At 32.8% G+C, this 26,920-nt stretch overlaps 1 protein-coding gene across 4 annotated transcripts in view; it reads left to right on the top strand.

Annotated features, from left to right (window-relative positions):
- LOC136983400 (rap guanine nucleotide exchange factor 6-like) overlaps positions 1-26,920 on the top strand; it is a 95,679-nt gene that overhangs the window by 55,228 nt on the left and 13,531 nt on the right. For all 4 annotated transcript variants that reach the window (XM_067280114.1, XM_067280112.1, XM_067280113.1 and 1 more), the window contains 16 exons: positions 848-923; positions 6,490-6,660; positions 7,198-7,413; positions 8,231-8,332; positions 8,411-8,601; positions 8,710-8,932; positions 9,011-9,172; positions 10,569-10,676; positions 12,175-12,378; positions 13,317-13,425; positions 13,700-14,051; positions 15,092-15,353; positions 15,450-15,514; positions 18,084-18,249; positions 22,039-22,215; positions 22,288-22,387. In XM_067280114.1, the coding sequence (XP_067136215.1) occupies positions 848-923; positions 6,490-6,660; positions 7,198-7,413; positions 8,231-8,332; positions 8,411-8,601; positions 8,710-8,932; positions 9,011-9,172; positions 10,569-10,676; positions 12,175-12,378; positions 13,317-13,425; positions 13,700-14,051; positions 15,092-15,353; positions 15,450-15,514; positions 18,084-18,249; positions 22,039-22,215; positions 22,288-22,387 (2,684 nt within the window). The remainder of the gene's footprint in view (positions 1-847; positions 924-6,489; positions 6,661-7,197; positions 7,414-8,230; positions 8,333-8,410; positions 8,602-8,709; positions 8,933-9,010; positions 9,173-10,568; positions 10,677-12,174; positions 12,379-13,316; positions 13,426-13,699; positions 14,052-15,091; positions 15,354-15,449; positions 15,515-18,083; positions 18,250-22,038; positions 22,216-22,287; positions 22,388-26,920) is intronic.

The following is a 26,920-nucleotide window of genomic DNA, read 5'->3' as shown; positions in this document are numbered from 1 at the left end:
GACGAGCGGTCGGTCGATGTGGCAAATTGCATCGGGGGTCGAGTCGGAGGGAGCGGACGAACCCGGCGGTGCCCTCTTTCGTGATCCGGGCTCATCGATCACCGAGACCAGCACCACGCCCCGTTTTTAGCATCTCGGCGTTTTTACGACGTTCGTCGCGTGGAAACGGGTCGATAAGCCCCACACCTGCTAAGGAACGGGCGCGCATCGGCCCCGATCGTGATTTATCGGTCGCACCGGTTTAACGGATTCGAACGTTCGGTTAAAGTAAAGACCGCCGTCGTCTTTGGCTTAATTATTAATCGCGTCGAAGCCGGCGCGAGCGGCCCAACCCGTCCGACCACACCTCCTCCCCGTTAGTTAAAGACGACGTTGCCAGACGGAGCCACTTTCGCCCACACTCCTTCCGTCCCTCCGTTTGGCCCCGAGCAGTCGAACTCGGGTCCGTCTACGGGCACGACCGAGCGCTCTCGAGCCATCCTCTACACCCCCGGACGCTCACGTGACGGACCGTGGGAGAGAGAAAGAAAGACGCGACGTCACGCCATCCCGCCGCCGGTTCTTAAGATTCGTTGGGCCTCGGCCGGCGTTGCGTCGACGACTCGCGCGTGGATGGCATCCTCTCTCGTCATCGTTTACAAAACGGCCCCGACGACGTCACCATTTTGTATCCGAAGGGGTATCGGTCAGGCAGGGCAAAGCGAAGATGTCTAAGTCCAAAATGGATTTGGTCTTGGCCGAGCTGAAGACCAGCAACCGGTTTCGGAGGTGCCCTCTTTCTGCCTTTCTTTCATCCCGAAACTAGAACCACTTCGCCTGACACTTTCTGTCTTTTGTCTCTTTGCAGTTTCGGCAAAAGGTCCGGAGGAAGCGGAAGAAGGGTTAACGAATGCCTCATCCTGGAGCCTTCCGAGATGATCGTGGTGAGTATTGGCTGGACTTTTTTCTTCCCGTTCGACGCCGCTTACCCGTTGTTTACGAGTTGCCATCCTCCCGCCCTCCCACGTCGACTTTAACCCACCGAGAGACAATTACGGGGATATTTAACCGCACTTGTTCTATCTTTAGAATCTGATCGTTTTGGCTCTGTGCCCTTCGCCGCGGCGACGAGGCCGTTCGTACCGCGGCTCCATTGCTGTTCGTCTGTCCTTACTTTTTGTGTAATATTCTCAGGTGGAAGTTGGCTCTAATTTTCCTCTTACCCCCGGGGACGAGCGTCTATCCGAGTAGCTTCCGCCTCGTTGCCTCTAATTCGATCCAAACTCTCCGTTTCGTCCTGCCTTCGGGACATACGAAGAATCGTCGATGCGACCGCGTATCGACGTCGACGTCACTCGCATTAGGCGAGTAATTTGTCATTCCGCACCACCCCGGGGTTAGAGGTTTAGCGTAGAAGAGGGCGGATGCTGTTTCTTTATTAGTTTACTCTCCGTTTCGCTTCCGGACGTAATCTCGCCCGGCTGCGCCCAGACGTCCGAGGGGTGACGGACCCGATTGCGTCACCGTCCGTCGGACGAAGTAATTGCCTGCCCGGCTCGAAACCTCGACCGGTCGTTAAGCGGTTTAATGTTGCGCCTCTAAATATAATCCTTGAGATAGCGAGAAAGATGCTAACACAATTCGGGTTTTGGATACTTGACAAGCGTAGCGGGAGCCGATTTCGGAAGAATTCTATTGTTCCTCCGATGGTGTGACAACCGCGCCACCATCCGGGTCTTACGCGAGTTATTTTCGTGAGTCCGGTCCGTGGCCGGAGAATGATTAATAGGGGATACGCGAGAGCAAACGGCGACCCCCTTCTGCACTCGCTCCATCGCGCGCGCGGTGGCAATTCGTATCCAATTAGGAACATTAACGAACCGGGGTCGAACTTTCGGCTAACCCACAATAGCCATTCCAACGACGAAGTTTATTACCGAACGACGTTAAAGTGGCTAATTGCGTGCGAGAAGTTCGAAAGGTCGCGACGTAAAGGTTACGAAGTACGTGTAAAAATGGTAAAACGTGAGTGAAACCTCAACGTCTGAACGAGAGACAGGTGTAAAGGATCGGAAACACAAGAGAACGAGCCACGTTCACCCACTTCCAAAGAAGTGTTCCGAGGTGTTTAAACGTAACTAAAAAACGTTAAGGAATGCGAAAGTTCTCGAAGAGATCTGTAAAGTTAGATGATGTGTGCCAGTGTATTTGCGTGTTTTACATCGTTTTTACACACCGTAAAAAGAAGCGAGAATTAGGAAACTTCGGCGTAGAAATGTAAGAATTACGTAGAGTAATTAAGAGAAGTGACGGGCGAAAACCCGTAAAAAATGCATCAAGGTTACACTATGCGTAAAGGTTATAAACTGCGAATTATTTTAAAATGTAAGGGTGTAAAGTCGTAAGCAAAGGACATAAAAGATGACAATGAGCGTGGTAGAGGAAGCGAAGTACGGGTTTCGCCTCCGAAAACAAGAAAATAAAGACTAACAGATTTAGAAGGTTAAATTCCAGAGTCGACATTGCGAAACGTTTCGGTCTTTCGTCGTCGAATGATTTATAAAAAAGGGAAAAAAAAGAGAATGCCTTCTCTCCCCGAGAACCGAAGTACAAGCGGATTAGTCGAGTAAATCTGTCGATAGACACTTGAGTAAACCGAGTGCCCGGTTAAAAAACCTTTGCAAAAGTAATTAATTAACCACCTTTAAAGAAAGAAGAATCGATTACGATGATGGATGCGCCCATTAACCGCCGGAACGGACAGCGATAACTGTTTTCTACTTCTTCTCTCTCTCTCGCCCGTATCCAACATCTCGCTAATAGCAAATCGATAATCGAATTTTACAAGCGCTTCGTTTTCCTTCGATTATTTTTCTATCCGGGCGCGTGGTCATCTCACTTTCCCTCGGCATCAACACCTGCCGGTTTCCATGGAAACGAGTGGCGGAGCGTGAGTCACGAAAGACGTGGATCTCCTCTCCCCACCTCAACAGTCGCTAGCGGACGAAAGGAAGTTTTCAGGGGAAATCCTCCTTTTACTTCTGCCACGCCTTTGTAGAATTTTCCCTACACCGAAAGTTGGCTCTCCCGTCGAACGTCGAGCGATCTAGATATTTAGGTTATGGGTTGGTGTCCCGGGTGTTGCCGCAATTAACCTGGGTACCGGTCGTCCTAACTAGAAAGACTTTTTTTTTCTATCGCGCTCGCCGACACTTCCTGGCGAATTTAAAGGGTCACTTTATCGTTCTGGGCTACTTGGAAAAGTCCATTAAAAGGTGAAGGGTTAGACCGAAAGCTATAAAGATAGCGAGTCTTCCGGAAGCGTTTCCTTCCGAGCACTTAAAGAGAGATAGCGATAGCGAGTGGCGATTACAAAAGCGACGTTCTTAAGCTTCGATGGGCCGAATCCGAGTCTGTAGTTCGGCGGAGTTCGCGTGATCCAGAAATTTACGGAAGTCGACTCCGCGAGAGGTGACGAAAATCTCGAGATTCTCTCCTTGGCCACCGGAGGCGTTAAGTAAGAGGAAGCGGTTTCGTGACGTAACCGAATGACTGGCCTAACCGGACGTAAACGAGTGGATGTAGCGCGGCCTTCGATAACGGGACGTTGCGTGTGTGTTTTCGGGCGGCGATGTCGATGCCGCCGCCGTCGTTCGTCGTATGTGGACAAGAACACGCGCGTGGATGCTGCGATTGAATGCGACCTCTGACCCGGTGAAGGGAGACCGATCTGCTTACTCGATTTTGAAGGCGCGAGCTAATGGGTAAGTTTAGTTTTCCATGGTTAACGTCGTACTTATGGGTGCTCCTATCCCGGAACAAACATAAATAAATTGAAAAACACTGCGTTACAAACGGAAGACATCGTCTTAAAGTGGCGACGGTCTGACCCGTCTTCATTTTTTGGCTGCCGTCGCGCGTCGTAGTACCTCTTTCCCTTCGAAAACGGGTGACGAAGGTCGCCAGAAAGAGAGCAATCTCGATAGAAACAGTTTTGTTCTCTTTATAAAAACAATAATAATAAATAAATAAGCAGTAGTTCGCCGGGGAGTGACGTAAGTCGTTATTTGCGTATTAAGTGGCGAGGACGAGTCCATCTTCGATTGACTTCTTCCTCTCTTCTAGGAAACCTCGGAGATTGTTTTTGTTTCGTTTCCAGAAACGAGAAGCGACGCGATGTCGCGTCGCCGTTGCTCGTCCAAAAAAATCGCTAATTGTTGCTCGTTTCCTTCTAACAATTTCCGAAAGTTGAATGACGGGAAGCGAGGGAGCGGAAACGGGAAGTGCGTGTCGTTAATGAATGAATGAATGGCCGGATAGAAATTTGTGTATTGTCGCCGTGTTTTGCGTCCCGGAAAAAAAAAAAAAAAAAAACACATTGCGAATTTTCTCGCGGTAAACCCGGCCGGTCGTCTTGGCAACCTCCGTCGGGGGTGGTCGCGTAGGTGGTACCTGAAGTAATCTTGCCTCCCGGTCTCAGGTAAGTCACTAGGTGACCGGGATCTTCCGGAATACGACTAACAATCGGCACGCGCCTCTCAGGTATGCTAAAGCGACTTTCTATCGGACTCGTTCTCCCGTCTCTAAAAATTAATCGCGGGCATTCTCTTCCCCGCCGGATCGAAATGTTACCTACCCGTTGCCAAGCGACCGGATTTTGGTCATTATCCGTTTACCCGACTAACGTCGACCCTCCCGCAGTTTTTAAAACATAGAATTTTATTTCACTTTATTAACATTTTCGTTCCCAATCCGGATCGCTCCGTCTTTTATTAAATTGTTTTGACTGAAACAAAAAGGGGAAAAGTGGCAACCCTTTCCTCTGCGCTAGCGTACACCGCGCATGCTCGCCCCGGCCAATTACCTAATTGGATAATTTGAATTTAAACGCTTTTTTAACGATTCTAACCTCCTGCATATTTATGACGCGGTAGTGGTTTTTCCTCCGATATCTGGGGGTGATTTTTTCCCTGTTTCTAATAATCTCGCAGCCTTTTACCTCTCCCCGACTATTTAGTTTGCCATGCAAATTCAATTTCCAAAATCTCTTTGACAGTAAAAAAAAAAAAGAAGTTAACAGAATTTCTCGACACGTCCAGAAAGATTTCTTTTTTTTAAAAAAAAATGTTTTTTAATCCGATTGATTGGCGTGGCCCTTACGGCTATTTGTGGAAACAAAATTAAAAATCCGACTCGATGATTATCCGTGACGTCTCTTGCTGTTGACGAACGTCTTCGATTATCCGGCAGATCGAAATTTTATTTTTATTCTCCTCGAACATAACTCGACATGCAATTATCCAGTTAAGTCGTTTAAGATGGAGAATAGGAGCAGTGTTTCCCGACTAATCGACGCTTTTAACTGTTTAATTCGAGGGAATTAAATCATGTGTAAAAATAAAAAATAAAAAAAAAACACGAGCCGGCTTCCGCCATCTTGTCCGCGTTTTTTTCCTGCCAAATTTTGAGTGGCGTAGAGTCGATTATTTGCAGCCGCGCTCGAAGACGGCGGAAGTTTTTTTTATGCTCGAATGAACGAATTGTGGCAATTTACTGGTAAATTCTTGGCTCGGTTTTGAAGAATTTGGGGCGTCGTCCTCGCCTTGGCCTACAAAAATCTGTCCTTCGACGCCAATGTACGGCTGTAACGCAAATAATCGCTCCTCGGTTGACGTTTATTTATTTACACACGTGACCGTCTAGAAAACGGACGATGATTTAAGTAACGACGAAAGGAATTTGCTCCGGACCGATACCGATTCTCAAGATGGCCGCCGGTTTGTTTACTTCTCACGCATGCCCAGTTATTAATCCGCCAAATAACTCGTGCCGCGTGACGTGATTGAATTTGAATTTATGGTAAGTCGCCCATTGGTTAATTCGGTCGATATGGTAATTTCATCTGGTATTAGCATGTTTGGGGAGCTTTACTTTTTTTTAAATAATTTCTTTCTGTAAACACGACGACGTGCAATTAATGGAGTAATGTTGCTTGTTAACAGGTTCTGTGTTTTACTTTTAAAAGTTTACTTTGCCTTTAATCGAATGTAATTCTTTAAAGTGTCGATGTCGAAAATTGATTAGATGGGCCAATATACTTTATTGGGTAATCAATACCCGAGTTGAATCTTTCACTCTGAAATTTTTCCATCGTCTAATTATTCTAATTAATTTCTGGTGTATTCTGGGTGTTTATGGTGGGGCTTGGAATTTTCTGGGTGCGGGGGAGGGTTCGTTTTATGAAGTTTTTATTGCGCTCCGAATACTTTGTAATTTATTTTTATCATTTATTTGTCTAGAAGAATAATAACTTTTATGAGAAATTTTATAGCATATTTTTTTTTGTCGTGTAATACGAAAATCCATTACCAAGAGAGTAAATCTGTTCGCGTTGTTCTCCCTCCTCCTCCGTTACCATGCGGAGAAGTGTACTTTGGATAAGGTTTCTTTTCGAGTGGGATATTAAGTCCAATCGTGGGTCGTAACGTTTTTATTGCATATTTCTTTCAGATTGATTATCCGGATGTCCAGCTGATGCGACCGGGTCAACGTCAGTCATGCACGACTATGAATTTGGAGAAGTTGCTGGCTTTGGAGCAAGAAGAAGTATCTGTTGCCATAGATTCCAGACAGCACGTGCATTTGGGTAGCTACGAAGATCAACATTTACGACACTTACAGGTTCAGTATTTGACTCTTTAAACATCACACTTGTCAGAAACACTAAAAGAAAAATAAAACGTCATTCTTATGTTTTGTACGCTTAATTAACAAATTACAATAGAAGTAATTTTTTTCTTATTCCTGGATTGGATAAAATAAAATAAAAAATTAATATTTTTTTTAACGAGAAGCTCGGATTACTCTTTTGTCGTAAAACAGAATCACGAAAAGTTATTTTAATATATTAGTTATCATTAAAGAGAAGGTTATATCTTCCTTCCGAATAACCGAAAAATTAGTTTTTTTCTGGTAATTTTGATGCGTAATGATACAATGGCCTAAATTTGATGTTGCTGTGTAAATAGCATCCACTTAATCACAATTACCATTTAGGCTAAGCAAAATTAGTAACAATTTTATAAGATCTTTTAATGAAATAAACTGAATTTTATTCCTCAAATTTATTTTACATTAAATATAAACTCAAATCATCATTATTTTAAAAAATGTTGCATGTATCACTATGAGAAAATTAATATTGAATATACTATTTAGTTAAATCTAGATTACCAACCGATGCAGACAATGTTGCACCGAAACGAAACGTTGCTGAAATCCAACCGGAGTTCTCACAGCAGCGACAGTTCTTCCGCATATTCCGGATCGGACACGATGCAGTCCGCGCAATCTTCACTGGACGAACAAGAAGTAGATCTTTCTGGTTTGGTCGAAGGCATTGTTGATTCCGACGAAGAAGAAGAATCTATTGATGTAAATACAAAAATTTAGTTATTCATATATACATATATTGTTAGTTACTTTTTTACTTGAAACTCTAATCAGTGGCTTTAAAGCATCTCCCAAATAAGACAGTTTAATTTTAAAAAATCCTTATTCTACTTTATTTTAAATTTAAATCAATCTTTTGTTGTTGTAATTATGGAAGTTAAATTTATTTATCTTCTTCAGTGTGTCATTTTTTATTATAGTAGGAAGGGAAAAAATCTATTGTAGTTAAAAGTGCAAAATCTTTCCAAGAAAACTTAAGCCACATCTGCGATAAAGGAAGATTAGTTGGTAGAAGCAGGGAGCCGAAATAGCTTTTAAAAGCCATCAATCACTTAGCCATCAAAAGCAGTTCGAGCCGTCGTAACTACATATACTTGATTTGTGTTCACTTAATAATTCTTCCAATATGGCTTACAAATATTTGAGTTGATTTATGGAATTTCCTCTGGCTTTTACATGAGCAGCAGATATCGGAAATGGTTTCAAATCCCAACATTGTAAACTTTATTAGTAATAGTTCTGTGAAAGTATTGAATTATTAACAAAATTGTTCCTATTCCTCTTGATGATAAATAAAGATAAATACATTTAACTTGACATTTTTTGAATGTGCTGAAGTTACATAGTCTTAAATATGATAAAATATTATTTTCATTTTTATGCAAAATTTTTTTATTTAATGTTGTCAAACTTTATGAAAGATGTGTGTTTTCACTTTAAAATAAAAGTAAATTGTGTAGCTTAGAATAGTTTTCAATTTTAAATTTATTTTGTAAAATGTAGATATGATTACTTTCAGAGCCTTCCAATTAGAGATCCTTTAAGGGAATGTTTAGAAAAAGAGCCGTGCGATAGAACCGATGATGATATTGAAGTGTTACTTGAGCTACAGCATTTACCAGTATGTTAGTTATAACATTATTGATGAAAAGAGTATTAAGAATGGGGGAAAAATAAACCTGTGTTAATTTTATTTTAGCCATTTGCTAATATGACCCTTGCCGTAAGAAGAGCATTATGTGCCGTAATGGTTTTTGCAGTAGTAGAAAAAGCGGGAACGATAGTATTAAATGATGGCGAGGAGTTAGATTCTTGGTCTGTGATAATAAATGGGCACGTAGAGATTGAATTTCCGGACGGAACATTACAGGAACTCCACGTTGGAGACAGGTTAGTATTTTTCAAAATAGATAGTATTGATACTGATGGAACAGAAGGTAAAATATTATTAAAATGAAATATGATTTAAATATATATTTATATACTTTAAAAATATAGCTTCGGGATCATGCCGACCATGGAAAAAATGTATCATCAGGGTGTGATGAGGACAAAAGTCGATGACTGCCAGTTTGTGTGTATTGCACAAAATGATTATTATGCAATCTTACATCAGGGTGAGGAAAACACAAGAAAGCTGGAGGAAGACGGCGAAGTGGTACTGGTAACCGAACACAGAGTTCTCGACGGAGGAAGCCGAAGGGGTCACGTTGTCATAAGAGTAATACTTCATTAATAAATTATTTATTATTCTAAAGGGAAAAAGTTGCAAAACTAATTTTCATCAAATGACAAACAGGGAACCATTGAAAGGATGATGGCTCATCTGGTAGAAGATAATGCTATGGATCCTGGTTATGTGGAAGATTTTTTGTTGACTCAAAGGATATTTATTTTTCCCACAACCATAATATCTGACCATCTTCTCCTTTGGTTTGGCGATCCTATACTCAGAGATAAGGTAAAATTCATATTTTAAATTTAAAAATATATTTTTTTTAATTTAAATATATATACACACATATATATATCTTATAGATACCTCATTTTTCATTATAAGAGTATTTCAATAATTTAAGAAGTACATGGCTTGTGGTTTCAAGCCAATAATTCATGACTCAAATTTGCGTAGTCTATAACATGTTTTGAAACATCATAAATTCATAATTATGTATTATTCTAATTAACATTTTATGACTTCACAAAGTGAAAAATTAATTAAATTTATTTCTAAAGAAATTCATGTACGAGTGAAATTCAAAATCAATTCTTTTCAATAACTTAAGAAAGGTCTACCAATTATTAAGACAATTCAAAATGCATAATTTAAAAGCATTCTTTATATTTTATAAAGTAGAAATTTTTCAAGCAGAAAATATATTTTTTAGATTATTTGGTCATCTCATTAGTAGAATAGGTTAAGATCTAATTTCTTTTATAAGAATGCTTTTCCGTATACATTAAAAAAACTTTTACAGTCGAGATCGGGTTACTCGTAGGGTCGACATTCTTTTGTAAGTTTGATTAATGGAAAAAGCATTTTAAAATTTTATTTAAATAATATTGATGATAATTATTTTACTACCAAGAAGTATAATGATGCGGAGAGAAATCGTTTATTTTTGTGACGAAAGCTTTGACGAATGCATCTGCTTTTAATAATCGTAGACTTTCTTCATTTTATCCACAAATATATCCAGATGGTTATAATAAGTTTGAAAAGTCAACTTAAAAATTAAAGTGAGGAGAAAAATTTATATTCCTTTTGCATCGCGTGGAATTATAACGGGCGGTCAAATGGAAATTTTTCCAAAACAACTTCATTTTTTTAAAGATCCATAATATTTGAAATCTGATAATTATTACAGAAATTTGAAATTAAAAAAAAAGATAATTAAAATTTTATATTTTCTTTTTATTAGAAATTATTCGTTGAGAATTTATTTATTTTTAATTATTTGCAAAATTGTCTAATGTATAAATTGCAAAGTTTTGTATAATTAGGACCTAAAAAGTGTAAACCATATACTTTTACTGTTATATTAGCAAATGGTAAAACAGTAATCAGGTTTTAATTTAAAAAAATAATAATAATAAAAGGAATGATAAAATTATTATATTTGTAAATTATAATTTTCAATAATAGTTGAAGCTGGAACTTTACGGTATATAAAGATCCTAAACATACCTTACACGCTTTTCTAGCAATTAAATTTAATTAAAACAGATATAACTTTATCTCAGAATCAAAATAAATTTATTTTTTAACATTGCAAAAATAAGTTATAAAAATTATATTAAAATTCAATTCCTTATCAATGTCATGTATCATTTTAATTATTTCTTATATGTTTCAGGTGACTAGAGTGGTGCTTCTCTGGGTAAATAATCACTTTACAGACTTTGAAATGGATCCAGAAATGATGGAATTCTTGGAAAAATTTGAAGCCAGTTTAGAAAAAGAAGTAAGCGCATCTTTAATTTGGAAAATTTGCATTACGTTCTAATTAAGAATTAATAACGTAGGCATGAGATTCGTCCTCGATCTCGGCAGTCTGCCTGTCACTTCAAACTGGTTGTTCTACCTACTTTCGAAAGAGTGATTGATGGCTCTATGCTTTATTTTTAATTCTTCTTCATGTAATTATAGTGAGAGCATTTAGCTTGTGCAATTAATTAATGTATATAAACTCTTATCTTTCAATAATGTTTATTTTTAAACAAATTTGAGTGTCATACGTGGAAAACATTTTGTGGATCCTTGTGTGGCAAAATTTATTTTGCATGCTTGAAGTTTATTTGTTAGCAGAATTAATTGGTTCACTTTCTAACATGAAAATAAACATTCTAAATAAAATCAAACAAGTCAAATGATTGATTAATTAATTATAAAAATAATGTAAAAAGTCATTTAAAAACGGAATGTATTAAAAGATAAATATTTATCCATTATATCTATAATTCTAACAATAATTCAGCAAATTAATTAAGAAATTTAAATAGCATATTTAACTTTATTAGCAGTTAAATTAGTTAAAGTTACTAATTTAATTAAGTGAAATTATGTTTTGAGCACAAAATTTGTATGTGTCTTCTATAACCTACTGTATATTAATTATTTCTTGTTGCTAGTGAAGTATATAACATTAACTTAAAATATAAAATCCACAGACTACAGTTGCTGTAAAACGGACACAATGTGACACTAAGCTAATCTATAAGATAATAAATTTCAGGAATTTGTTAAATGTACGGATATTTGTCATTCAGATATAAAGTGGAAATATTACACAAAGTGAAATTAGTCACTTTTGGTATGCTATGTTTTTGCTTTGGGACTGTTTATACTTTGTTAGGTGATGAAACTACTCTAAGGTTCCCATTTTGGCTGGCATACAGACATTGTTAGAGCAGACTTTTAATTGACATACGATACGAAGGTATTTTCCTGTACTTGAAATATTTAGTTTGTGTCTGTATAGCCGAGTTATGCTTTTGTCAGTGAAGAGAATTATCGAAATAGCTTTATTATATTTTGATGTGAATTAAACTTTATCCATTAAGCTTCATTATCTGTGTTTTGTTACTTTTTCAATTAAGGTTTAATATATAAGTTTAATTAACAGTACATGGTTTTTTTTATATCAGTCATTTAATTTTATTAATAATAATAATAATACAATTATCTTCTTTAAGAACAAACTATTTAATTTGCATTCAAAATAAACAACTGAACAGATTTCAGATGATTTAAAATGTTCATTAATCTGATGTTATTTGTTTCTATAAATTTTAAAATACACAACTGATTGTAATTTAAAAATTTTCATTTAGTAATAATTTCTCGTTGTAAAATGTTTTTTCTTTGTAACCCTTCAGTAATTTGTGAACGTAGAATAATAGTTACTGTTATTTTAACGTTTATTTTTAATATTATTGATTAAATACTTTTTGTGAATTTAGAAAATGCATGGGCAGTTGAGACTTCTGAATATTGCCTGTGCCACCAAAGCGAGGAACCGAACCATCACGCTGGCCAGATCGACCCGAGATGAGGTTCTCCACTTTTCCATTTTGGGTGGCTACGAAAGAGGTTTTGGAATATTTATATCAAAAGTTGACAAGGCATCTAAGGCAGAAGATATGGGTCTGAAGAGAGGTGATCAGGTATTACGCACAACTTATTTTTCGACTTTAGATTTAGTTAAATTATTTATCAAATAAATCATTCATGCTAAATTTTTACAATGTATTATTAAGTACATCAACTTAAAACTGATGTAATGAATCGGTTTTTTTTTAATTAATTTTTTAAATGCGAATATATGCAGGGATTTGAAATGACAATTTTATTCTCATCTTTACAGACTCTATCTCGTTTCGTGTCCGTTTTTAAATTCTAAAGAGATCCGAAAGAGTCGTAATATTGTGCAATATTTTTCACAAAGACATGATTTATAGGTTGTGCTAATTTAATTTAACAAACAATGCAGTCAATTCATGTCAGTTTATTTTTTTAAATATGGATTAAAATAAAAATAGTACCTTGATGATGAAAAGATGATTTGTAGTAATATTTTAGGAACGTTTAGTATATTTTAAAATAATAATGACTTTCTTTGACAAATTTAGTTTGATTACTTTTTAATTTCTACATTATATAACTAATAATAATCTATTAATACGTACTCATAATATCAGATCTGAAAAATATATAAATTGTAAACCAGTTAAAATTAGTAGTTTAGATCAGCCTAATTGTAATTGAATATTTAAAAAAACAGCTGAATATTATTTTAAAAATACATTAACCTGCATGATTTAGCTTTTATATGAAGGAAAAAATGCAGATTTGACCTATTTAGAGTTCTACATTCTGATAGGTGGTGCATTCAGTTCGAAATAATAGATATTTTGGAACAAAAGATTAACAACCTCCATCCTACTGTTCTGTTTTTTTGTGTGAAAAAATATTTAACAATATGTTGAAAAATGCATGGTTTTAATTTCTAAACGATTTTTGATGAAAATCATTTACACCTACTTCCAAACTTTTGAAGAAGTTTATGATTGAACTGTTAAAATATTCTGTTATTTTCTTGCAGATTCTTGAAGTTAATGGTCAGAGTTTTGAGCATGTTAGTCATGCCAGAGCTTTAGAAGTTCTGAGAGGTACTACACACTTGTGTATTACAGTTCGGTCAAATCTTTTAGGTTTGTATTTTTTGTTTATTTTAAATTAACTTTTTTATATTAAATTGAAATAAAATGTTAACTTTTTGATGATGAAATCATTTTATAGACATTTTAAACAGTTTAAGGAAAACTTCACAGTAATAAAAATATTATAATTAATTTTATATTGCTTCCAAATAACTTAAAACAATAATAGAAACATTATAATTTTTGACACAGATTTTTTAAATCTAAGTCAGCATAATTTTCCAGTTTTTTACAAATACGATTTCAAATGCATTTTCCATTTCAGGTTTCAAAGAAATGCTCAACACTCCTGAGAATTCCCCGAGACCCAGAGGAAGGAAGGCATCAGAAATTGCACGACTTCAGCCAGATCCCAGGGCCAGGCTGTCCTCTCACCAGTTGGAGTGGGGCGATGTGGTCGGCCTGCCGCTGGGGGTAGGCGGCTTGCCCCTAGGAGTGATGTCCCTCCTCCAGGCTCCCAGTTCTCCGACTTCCAAGATTGCAAATGGGACTGGCGTCGTACACAGTAACAGTGACGTTAAGAAAGAGGACAAGAAAGGTTTTATGACATTGGGACATCGTGCCAAGTTAAAAAAAGCATTAGCTAAGATAAATATTATACCAAAGTCTCTCAATAGGTAATATTCTAATAATTATAAATAGATTATACCGAAAGTAATAAGATGATTTGACATAAAAAAATTAAGTGTAAATGTGTAGACATATTTTTTATTTATAAATCTTGCCATCCTGTATTACTTACTGTATTAACTTGTAGGCTATTAAATGAAAATAAATTATTAATGACCGTTTTAAAATATTATATTCAAGAATGACATCACAAAATAAGCTTTCATATTTTAAGAAACTATTTAGTAGTTTCTTGAAACCATATAAAATATATCGTCTCAAAAACAAAAAAAAAATGTTTTTAAGTACGTCATAAAAGTTTGTTTCATTCTACATAAAAAAATTAGACTTTTATTGTTGTTATATAATAGCAACAATCTTGAAATGACAGAAACAATTACCTTTAATCAATTAATTGAATACAAATAATTTGTACAAGAATTTTGGATGCATTAGTTAACTATAATTCAAGTTCTAAATTAAATTTATATTATGTTAACATTTAATCAAAATGATAAATGATTAAGCTCAAAGACATTGCCAACATTCTCAGGCTATGTTAATAATTAATTCAATTTTGTCTGAAATAATAATTCTGAAAGAGAAAATCAGATAGAGGTAGTATAATTGGCAACACATCTGCACAGCAAGTGGGAGTTGCAGGTTTGAGTCCCACTCTGGGCCAATTCTTTTTTCCCAGAAATTTCTAAATTAAATTAATTTATTATAATTATTAAAATTAATACAAGATGGCAACTTAACTAGCTACCTGTAGTCAAATTTATTCGTAATTAATTATTAATGTAGCCCAAAATAATCCAATAATTTCCGCAAGATCATTTGGCTTAATTAAAATTAGGTTTTGAGTTGCAAGTACGAGCTTCAACACATTCTGCTTAACTTCATTAAATTATGTATTTAAAAATAATTTAGTTTTGAAAAGCAAAAAGTTTAAATAAAAATAGTTTTGACAATTTTAATTTTATATATTATTAATTATGTATACAGTGTTTTAATTATGATGTTTATGTAAATGATTTCATTTCAGTGAATCTCACCTAAACAGCTCAGATGATAGTCTATATTCGGCTCACAGTAACAGCAGCGCAGGTTCCGGTAGCCATGGTGGAAGATCTGCTTCTCCCTCAAGGTCTTCGGGAGGAAACAATCGCCTCTACCATAGCCACAGCAATCCAGATCTCACGTCCCTAGCCACTTATTATGAACACGACTTGAAATTAGACTATCCGGAACATGTTCTAAAAGTTTATCGTTCAGATCAGACGTTTAAATTTCTGTTAGTTCACAAGGTAATACTATGCTTAAATTTTCTGAATGATTATCACTAATATTATTCTGATGTAAAAAAAAATACTAAATGTATTCTTACATTTTCACATAAACAGGAAACTACTGCACGTGAAGTAGTAATGTTATCCCTCAGGGAATTTGGTATAACAGATCCAAGCAAGTAAGTTTGACATTTTATGTTGAAAATTTTAAAATTATTTTAACCAAATAACTATTGCCAGATTACTAAACATCCATATTATGACTCAAATATAATCTGATGATGGTTATTTGATTAATTGAATTTTGTAAGTTGTTTGAATAGATTTTAATTTCGTAGAATTTATGAAGAGAGTTATCGTTGTAATATAATTTCATTGTAAATCAAAATATTGCATCAATTTTTCTTTTGTTTGGAAGAAATAAATATGACAATATGTTATTTTATATTTTCAATATAAAATCACATATTGTTTAATTGTTTGTATGGTATCATGCAAACTCAAAGCATAATATGCCTGATATGCTTTTTATCTGAAGACATTTCAACTTAATTTTATTTAATACTTTGTTTGAATAAAACATTTTAAATAAGCTCACATTACCTATAGTGTGTTAAATTTTACAACTGTTATAATTAAAATTACACATAATCCAAGTAATGACAGCTGTTAAAAATACACAAAACTTTCTGTCTGACTCAATACAACCTTTACTTATTAACCATGACATCCCAGAAGTGTGTGAAAGTAACAAAGTTTAAGAGGAAGGTTGTAATATCCAGGATTCAGACCATGTTTATGTCTAGAACTATACCTCAAAGGTCTTCTGTGCTTTACTTTTAGAGTATGACAAAATCAAATATCATTTCTTAGTTTCAAAAACTTATGGCTATATATTAGAGTTTGTTTCATATATAGCATTGTATACCTTGTTGATTCTATTCTGTCGATAATGCCGAGAGACCGAGTCAAAATGGTTTAACTTACATGACTCCAACAAAATGGTTTGGAAGAATTTGTAATTTGTTTAAAACTGAAGTTAGATGCAATAACCCAAATCAGTATACCATATTTTATTTTTGCTTTGATATATGTTTTATATTGCCTCTTTAATCATATAATAAACCAAACTTGTCTGCTAATAAGCAATGAATTTGACATTGTGATTTGACCTCCAAGTTTATATTTAGAAATCCTTGTATTTTTCTTATTTTACTGTTAAATTTGATTAATGCCAAGCTCAAGTTTCAAAAAACTTTATCATTGATGCAATTTACAGATTTGCAAAATAAAAATAAGAAAATAAATGTTCCTTTCATCGCTTACCCGCAGATGTAAAGCTATGCTTCTGTAAATCAGCACTCACTTATTAATTTATAAAATACAGAGTTGATTTAAATGTCAATTGTGAGAATAGTGACTAAAATATTAAAAATTCAATACATATTATATTATGTAAAATTCAATATTAAGAAATTTATTTTATTAATTTTTTCTTTGTTTAGTTTGTTTAAGTGTGGTTTTTTTTTTTTTTTGTACTAGTTGTAACATATACTTGAAAAAGGCCAATGACCAGAGTGTTTTGTTTATATAAAATAAATAAATAAATGTTAACTTTATATCAGAATACTCAGATAGATAATGACTCATTGACTTTTGCAATAAATTTTAGTATCTTTGGGAATGTATTTTACAAAGCTATATTAAAAAGTTCAATTTTTATATATTTTTTAAGTTGAATTTTTTTATTATTAATATACTTAAATACTGTACTATAAAAAATCGACTTTCGAGGGCCCACCCATTTTACCTCGAAGCGGTTTCACGTACTCTTGAACTCGCTCTTCAAAGTTCTTTTCAACTTTCCCTCACGACTATAAAAAATCATTAATTGCAGAATAAATTCGTTTATAGATTTTTATATTTTTAAGAAAACTTCTATGAAAATTAACTCCTGGATGTTTTAAGTTAGTTCACTTTGATCTCATCCCACAAGATTTTCTTTTATTGTTACATTTTCCAGCTTAGTAGTAGCTTTCCTTTCTGTTATATTGTATTTGTGTTCTCAAAGTCTGTTTTTGTTTGGAAAAGAAAGCCTCCACAATGCACTCAATGCTTCCTGAATTTTTAAAAATACTTTTTTGTAAATTTTGTAAATTTTCATTCAACTTTGTGAAGTGTACTTTGGTTATTTTGAAACTACGATGAATTTACTTAATTAGATAAATCATTTTTTTCACTAGTTCTATTAGTTTTCATTCTTGTTTTGTATTTAAAAACAAAAAAAGAATGAGATCTAGTAGAAAGCGAGCAAGTGTAATTTAGAGGCTCTTACTTGATGCCTAAATTGTTAGTTTCTTCTGGCCAGTGTCCACAGTCCCACGGATTTCAGATTTAAACATTATTTTTCAAGATGAATTGAATGAAACATATATATTATTTAGGACATTTTCTATCATAAATGAATACTTTCTTCTACATGTAAAAGTTTGCTTATTTTTTAATCATGTTCTTACAGTTTATTATGTTATACTTTACTCTTGCAATTCTAAAAATGATAAATTCCTTTCAAAGTACATAATCCTAAAATTAAATAAGGAAACACATAGTTGAACAAAATGCTAACATTGTACAGTGTATGGCTAAGGAATTTGAATACAATTAATATTAAGCAATAAAAAACTACTTTAATTTAATGAGACTAGCATCATATTTTAAATATCAATAATTGTACTATTTTTTATTCAGTAATTATTCATTGTGTGAGGTATCTGTGGGGGAAGGAGGAGTTGTGAAACAGAGAAGGCTTCCCGACCAGTTGCAGAATTTAGCCGAAAGAATTGGACTTAGCAGTCGATATTACCTAAAAAATAACACTTCGACAGAAACTTTGGTTCCAGATGAATTAGCCAATGTAAGTATAGGTTGTTTATTTTTTAGATGCAAATTAAATTTATTCTGTAAAGTTACTGCCTCAAAGTAATAATGAAAAACTGAAAATTGTCATCTTACTTTGCCATTTATTTTATGAGGAAACTAAATAATTCATTAATTTGTAATAATTTAGTAAAGTGTAAGAAATGAATTGTTAAATCGGTTAATTTTGCAATGAAAAATGATTACATAAATTAAATTTTCTTCAGTATCATTTTTGAATAATTTTGATAAATATTTAATGGATTTGCATATGTGATCCTTACATATCTTATTTTTATTTTCGATTTTATTTTAATACAGTAGAGACTCGTTAATCGGAACCCCGGTAATCGGAATTGCCGGTAATCGGAACGATTTTCAGTCAGACTGTGTCGTGCTGAATTGAACGCTTTTGATACTAAATTTACTTCTAAAGTATAATTTTTATATTCTTCAATATATTTATTTTATTTTACAAAATGCAGAAATAATTTTTAACGATACGATAGCCTCGATTATTATAAAAATTTTCGTTAGGCTTAAAATCGACGAAAATTCAACACGAAGTGACACGCAACGGAGAAAAATTTGAACATCGGACAGGTTAATATATTTATTCGTACATAATCGGTAATCGGAACAAATCACTAATCTGAACAACCCCAGTCCCCAATTGATTCCGATTTTCGGTTCTCTACTGTATATTAATCTACCCTGAATCACAAAAATATTACAAAATGCATTTTATTTGAAGACAAAAAGAATTAAATGTATAAAAGTGTTTGTGAGATTTTGTATTTTTATTTTTATGTTTTCAAAATGTTTTATGTGAATATAATTCACATAAAGCATTTTAAATTAACTGTTAAGATTTCAATTGATATTATTAAATTGTCATCATGTACTGTACATTCCTTGTTTCCTTTAGGATTAATATAATATTTATTATAAGCATGGCTGAAGAGTCAGTGTCAGCAAAAAATTTGCCAACTTTGACTTCTTAACTGACTCTCTACATTTGAAAAATATCTTTAACTTTTCTGGTTGTTATAGAATATAACATAAGGAAAGTATTATTTCGACATATGGACATTTTTATAATTTTTCTGTCTAATTATCATTAGACCACCAGTGCATTGCTAGTTAGTAATTTGATTTTTAGTTTGAAATGCTTTTCTGGAGCATTAACTTTTTACAAAATAAGCATTTTTCAGGCTTTGTGTCTGTCATCAAGATTAAAAATACTGTTATAATGAATATTTCTGTACATTTTTAACATTATCAAGTTTTGAATCTCTAAAAGTTATTCTTTTATATGTTTAATTTGTGTTATTTTAGCACTTCTAATTTTTCATTTCATCACAGCTCAATGAGGGTCATTTAAAATGGTCAAATGTTAATAAGAAATAAATCCAGAAACATTGATATGGTGTTGAGAATATTATATGCCAATAAAACTTAGACATATTATTCTCAATGGACTGAAGACAAATTTCAAAATTTTGAGTTGAGATATCTTAATATTCTCACATTTTTTATGGACCAGCAAAAATACAAGGCAGAGTGCAATTGGGAAATTGTTCCAAACCAAACTTCTGGTAATATTAACCATAAATGTTGTCTGTCAGCTTCTGCTTAATGGCAGTTCTAGCATTTATAACATATTTAATCTGAAAATGTGAAAGCGAAGAGAATGAAACGTGTGGAAACAGTGGCCAAAGGCATGATAAGAAGTGGGAAGTGATCGTACACGCAGAATAAATAACCGATTTAAAAAATGTATTTTTCTCAGTAAACATCGAAAATTTTTATAAATCTTACGTGAGCCCTGAGAAATTTCCGCTTTTGAAGAAAAATGCAAAGCAAATGATGTCTCTGTTCGGAAGTGCGTATGTTTGCGAACAATTATTTTCAACCACGAAATTAATCAAAAATGACCATCGATTGAGACTGAGTGATGCACGATTAGAAAGCTGCGTACGTGTAGCTACCTCATCAATTCTGGCTGATATTGATCGGCTTGTATCGAAAAAACAGTGCCAAATTTCTCATTAAAAATTTCAAGTAAATTTGTTTTTCTGTTCTTTTCTTGTTTGTTTTTATTTTGCATTAAAATTTGTATATGAAATCTTTACTTTTTTTAAATTTTATGTTTTTTTATTCTAATGTTTATTATAAAAAAGTTTTGTAAATTATTAATAAGTGTTACTTTATGTGCGGCCCGCCAAAAATTTTTAGAATTTAAACTGGCCCGTTGATTAAAAAGGTTGCTCACCCCTGATCTAGATGATAACTGGTGTAGAAGTGTGTGAAATAAACATTTCTGTAGTGTCATGTCATTGTTTGAATTTTCATCAAAAATGTTCATTTTAGCCTGACAATGACAGTCGAGTCCGCATAAGTCGACACCCGGATAACTCGACACCATTGGCTAAGTCGACATACTTTTGCTGTCCCACACTCTGATAAGTCGTCACCCCCTCCTGAAAAAATGAATTCACTTTGCACGTGTGGTGCGAACTCATTTTTTTCAGGAAGGGAGTCGATTTATTTATTGATATATAATTAATATATTTAATAATATGATAATATATTATTATTATTAATATATATATACATATGAATAAAAATACCTTAACATTTTATGTATTTTTATGTATAAAATAATAACAGATAAACAAAAGGAAAATATACAATCTACATCAATGTCACACCAGAATCCAATTTTGCATTTTCTCATGCTAGAGGCATTAAGAATCCTTAGACGTTACTTGCCAACAATTGACAATTGCGAATATGATGTTTTCGAGGCGTTCGTGATCATTGAAAATGAAAGTCGAGAGAGTTAAGTGCTCAAAACAAACAACACTAAATGAATTTTTCAGTTTTTCATCTACAGAGTAATTGTAAATGGAGGACACAATGTATTGTAAGCCTATACTACTGTATAACGCACTTCTGTTTTTCCCTAATTGTATTTTTTTTTTTGGTTTTTTTCAACTTCACTTTAGTCATCACGTCGGATAACTCGACACATTTCCACTTCCCCTTGGGGTGTCGACTTATGCGGACTCGACTGAACGAAGGTCATTAAATATGACCGAAAACATTAGTTTTAAGATAAAAACTACAAATTTTGTAATACTTAAGTTATATCATACAATATGTGAAGCTATGAATAAACTTGTGTCTTTTGTTACTGTAATGGATCACACACAGAATTCAAATTGATAAACATTTCGGTCTTTGTGTAGAAAAACATTGTATTGTAATAAATGTCACATATTTGGACAGACAAAAAATACTATTTTATAAATGAAAAAACTGTGAGTAGTTCATTGTAACGAATGATGAATGGCTTATAGAAGTTTATTAATAACTCAAGAATATGTAAACAATATGATGAATTACATTAAACTAAAGCACATACGTCTAATAGATTGTAATCATATCAAACTAACACAATTGTTTTGATTATGATAAAAGTTATTCAATTTTCTTTTTTTGGTAAGATTTGTTTTAAGATGATGTACATGTTTACTTGTAACATGTCATTACTTTTTTAATATCTTTAACAATTTTCATTTGAAATGGAAAGTAAAACTATGAAAGCAGAAACTATGAAATTAATACTAGTTTCTTTAAAAAAACTATTAATCTGCAAAAAGTTTTCCCATAATGTTTGAGTGATTTTTACATTTTTAAAAATTGCATTTTTTTTAATTAATCTTTAGTACTTAACTTTTATAATTGATTATTTTGTGAGAGAATCAAATCTGGTCTTTAGGAATTACATCGCGAAAGCCAGGTACACTTTCTGCAGCTGAATAGTGTCGAAATCGCAACTCAGCTGACACTGGAAGATTTCAGTATATTTCGTCAGATAGAACCTACAGAATACATAGATGATCTCTTTGAAGTAAAGTCTAAGTACGGAACGCCGATGCTCTCTAAATTTTCTGAAGTAAGATACACATTTTATCTCTTTAATGATATCTATACAATAAATATTTTAATTATTTAATTTTTCATATAGTTAGTAAACAGGGAAATGTTTTGGGTTGTAACGGAAGTCTGTTCGGAACATCATCTACTCAGGCGAATGAAGATAATTAAACAGTTTATTAAAGTTGCAAGTAAGTTAACAATAATTTTGTTTTAACTGGTTAAAAAATGCTGTGGATTAGATCAGTTATTGTAAATGGCCTATTCCATAGCTCATAGAAAACAAACTTTATATGGCCATACGTCGAGCTGATGTCGATTCGTGTTGTTATAATGAAGTTAATAAGTTACAGTCTGAGCTTTTGAATGGCCCAGATGTTATTTTATACATAATTACACCAACGTATCCTAGATTAGTTCAAAAAGCTGAATTTACGAGGCTATCTTACTGCTTTAAATTAATACCAAGTGTTCATTAGATAGTGGTAGAAGACAATGAAGTCAAAACAGAATTAGTTACCAAGTTGTCGTAGAATACTTTAATCCCCTACATTCATTTAAATATAAAGACACCAGCTGAATTTAAAATGAAAGAAATAGATCCAAACTGGTTAAAACCCAGAGGAGTCTTACAGAGAAATCTTGGTTTAGAGTGGATTCAAAGTAAACTGATTCTAGAAAAGGATAAAGGTGTGGTATATTTTGTTGATGATGATAATACTATTCCATAGCATTCTTGAGTGATAATGAGCATTATTAGTCCAGTAGTAATTATTACAATTAAAAGAATTTCCATTTTTACTTTCCTGGCTGTTATATATAACAGATGGAAAAGTATTGTGATTGTTCAAAAATTAATTCCTTAAAATTTTTACAATAGCGTGGTTGCAGCCAAAGTTTTCAACACGAAAACATAAATGTCGGACGTTCAATGCCACTTTTCTGTAAGCCTAGAAGTTTGAGCATGCACTATTGTTTTGTCTCTGGATCTTGAAACATCAAAAAATGCAAAAAAATTCAGGGATGTTTTCTGATGTGTGAGCGGTGTGGGGGGGCATGATTTTGTTCACCTTGTTTGAAGCTTAATAACATCTGCACTTTTTGTTGAAAATTTCTGAAATTTTACAGAAAGATTTGTTTATTAGGTGGTTTGATACTATTCAATTTTGGTAGTTAAAAATCAAGGGGGTGGGAGATAGAAGAGGATCGTATGTCTTATCTCTCAAGCGGGATCAGACTTAGTTATTAGCATTTACAATTTTTACCCTCTACCCTCAAAATGAAGCTTTTTGCCATTTTATAATAACTAATAATAGAAAAAGTTCTTAAAATAAAATCTATAATAAATGGTGCTACATAAAATTTTAAAGTTTAGCCAGGAAAGTTATGCAATTAAATGTTGGATTTTTTGATTAACTCAGTTGAAAATTTTAAGTATCTATATTAACTGTGGTCAGTAAGAAAAAACTACTTGTTTGATCGTTATGCTTTATTAGTCTAAAATTTCTTGTGTTGTTGTTGTTTTTTTTTTACAATCTTGATAGTTTTTTCAGTATTCTCAGTCAGTCACTTTTGACAGAATTCAAAGCATCCTGTAGTAAAAGATATATTGCATTAATTCAACATCATATTAACAAAATTATATTCTGTTGAAATATACAAATAGTATCCTAAAATTACAATATTCTAATAAAATTTGAAAATTGTAAATTATTTTAAAGAATACAATTAATTATTTAATGTATTCTGTAGTTATCAAAGTTTAAAAATATAGTTTGACTTTCATATTGAAAAGATCTGTATAAAAAATTTCTCTTTTCAATGAATTTTCCTGCGGAATGTTGAAAATTTATTTTTTTGTATTCACTACCAGTGTATTTTCCACTTAATAAATTCTCTGCATACCTTAGAATAGGCAATTTGCAATTCTGTTATTAAATATACAATAGAACTTTTGTATACCTGTAAAATTTATATAGCAAATAAATAATATTTTTTTTATAAGTTTAATTAGAATGAGGAGCAAAAATATTTCCAAAATATATGATGTAGATTGCATTTCTTCAGAATTGGATATGATTTGGTTTGTCAACAAGATAAAAATAATTCTAAACAACTTTTTTTTTCTTGATAAATATGGAGTCAGTGACTAAGACTTAAAATGTATAAGCAGAAAACTAATCATCATATGTAGATTTAGTAATTTGCATATAAATTCTATTACTAAAAAGTAATGTAGAATGCAAATTTTCTAAACATTTTTTTAAAAGAAAAATCATGCCATTGACAAGAACTTTTTACAAGTACAGAATGAAATTCTAATAAACAAATGGTTGAAAATTATTCAGTCCAATCTTTCAAACATAAATTATAAAACTAAGAAGATTAAAATGTTTTAATATTTAATGGTAGCATAAAAAATGTTTTATCTTAGACATAAATCGACCGATCAATCGACTGTTAAATCTTTTCAAGATTAGTTGAAAGTAATATGCAATAGAAGCCGTGTAGTTGAGCATTTTCAATATTCATAATTTTATTTTAAATTTTTCATACTCATGAATCTAAAATTTGTTTATTGATAGAAGGATTAACAAAATCAGTGAAACAATAGATAAAGAGATAAACAATTTATAATATTTATCCTGTAAAATATATAACCACAGTTATATATTTTACAGGAAGATTTTAATTATTTTTTTATTCTTGTAATAAATCAACAAGGCCATGACACAAAACAACTAGGGGCAAAATATCAAAAAGATTGTAGACAAAATCAAAGTGCTAAATTATTTTCAAGGAGAATAATCAGAAGCTGTAACTATAGTATGACAAAACTATCAGTGTTCAGTGGTTTTATACACTCAGCCACTGATGAACAGTATCTTCATCTTCATCCTGAGGAACAAAATTTGTAAAGATTGTCAAAGATTTAACTATCCAAAAATCTGGACTGAAGATCAGTCACAGAAGAATGTACCTTTTAAGTAGTTATATTATCCACTTATAAGTCTTATCATGTATTATTTTATTGTGTACATTGTTGGTTGGGACTTTAGGTGTGAGAAGGAAATCTCTTTCTCCTTTTCATATTGGTAACAATAATCAACCAGTCAAATATATATTTGTGTATAGAGAGAATAAAAAAAAGGAAAGGAAATTATTTTTAAATTATTAAGAACAAAAAACATCCTGATTTATCAAATCTGCATAATTAACTATAATAGAACATAGTAAAATTTTATATAATGTTAATTTTGATAATATATATATATATATATAATATGTTACTGGCAAAACCCGATTTTACGCCAAACTAGTTTGGCGTAAGCGTGTCAGGCCAAACTAGTTTAGAATTATTATTCAAGTATATTAATGGTTAATTTAAGTTCGTCATAAAACACAAGTAAGTTCATTTTTAATTTTAGTTTGATTTTGAAAGTTATTTTTATTATTTCGTTTGAATTTTTGAAAATATTTTCGAAAGGTAAAAGCTCATGGCTTAATAAAAGAATACAAATTGATAAGTACTGATTAGCTTATTTTTATTTTATAGTTTTGTACAAGTGTTGTGTCACTTCTAATCAATGCCGTTTTTGGTTAATGTTACCCTAGGTATCGAAGATGGTGGCTTGTCTCCGATTCCAGCGATCAGAAGACGGGGAACAGTGGGGACACACGTTTTAACCTAACCTAACCTATTCTAATAATTTGCTTGCTAATAATTATAGTAATTTATTAGAATAGGTTAGGTTAGGTTAGAACGCGCGTCCCCACTGTTCCCTGTCTTCTGATTGATGAAATCGGAGACGAGCCGCCACCTTTGATATCTAGGATAACATCAACCCCATTTTTTATAATTAAGTAGACTATGTTTGAATAAATATTATTCATCTAATTAATTGCCTTTTAATTTTATTTTAACTATTAATATATTTAACCATTAATATACTTGAATAATAACTCTAAGCTAGTTTGGTCCCAATTTTACGCCAAACTAGTTTGGCGTAAAATTGGGTTTTGCCGGTAACATATATACAGATTAGTTTGTAATGGGTTTTAGAATTATGCTATAGGTTCAGGTTTTAGATTTATAGAAATGAAACAACATGGAGTGATCCAAGATTAAAAGTCATAAAAGATAACTTGTATAGTAAAGTCTCAATTAATCCTTTATAAGTTGAGTTTGGACAGTTGTGAGAAGGACAAAGCTCTAGAAATACTTATAAAAAAAACTGGATTTTTTTATTTTTGTGAACCTGATGCTTTAGAGAAAGATAATAAACACTATTAAATAGAGTTATGACACAGTTTTATTACTACTCATTAAACCTTAATGAACAGTATGTAAACAAACAAAATGAAACATTTCAATCAAACATGAATGTTTTCATTTTTATCTTCAAACTGAATTAGTTTTTTTACAATGTAAGCAAAGTGCTGTGAAACACTCACTACACCAGGGGTTGTGCTGCATAGTGCCAAAATTCACACTTGGTGATATTTTTATTAAAGTGGCAATAAAATTCTTGTCTGCTTGTTTTGACATTCGGCGTGAACTTGAATTTTTAAATTTTCCAGAGCAACCCCTGCTACATATAACATTGTTACACCTGAAAATCTGGGTTTTTGATTTTCTCTCCTTTGAAAATGACATATTTTATTTAGAAAGTTTTTGTGGGGTGATTCTAATGTTTCTGCCAAATTTTTAAAGTTTTAATTGC

Source organism: Centruroides vittatus, unplaced genomic scaffold, assembly GCF_030686945.1.
Source record: "Centruroides vittatus isolate TY-2023 unplaced genomic scaffold, ASM3068694v2 contig_882, whole genome shotgun sequence".
Lineage (NCBI taxonomy): Eukaryota > Metazoa > Arthropoda > Arachnida > Scorpiones > Buthidae > Centruroides > Centruroides vittatus.
The sequence above is the reverse complement of the archived record's forward strand: the minus strand, read 5'-3'. Positions and strand labels throughout refer to the sequence as shown.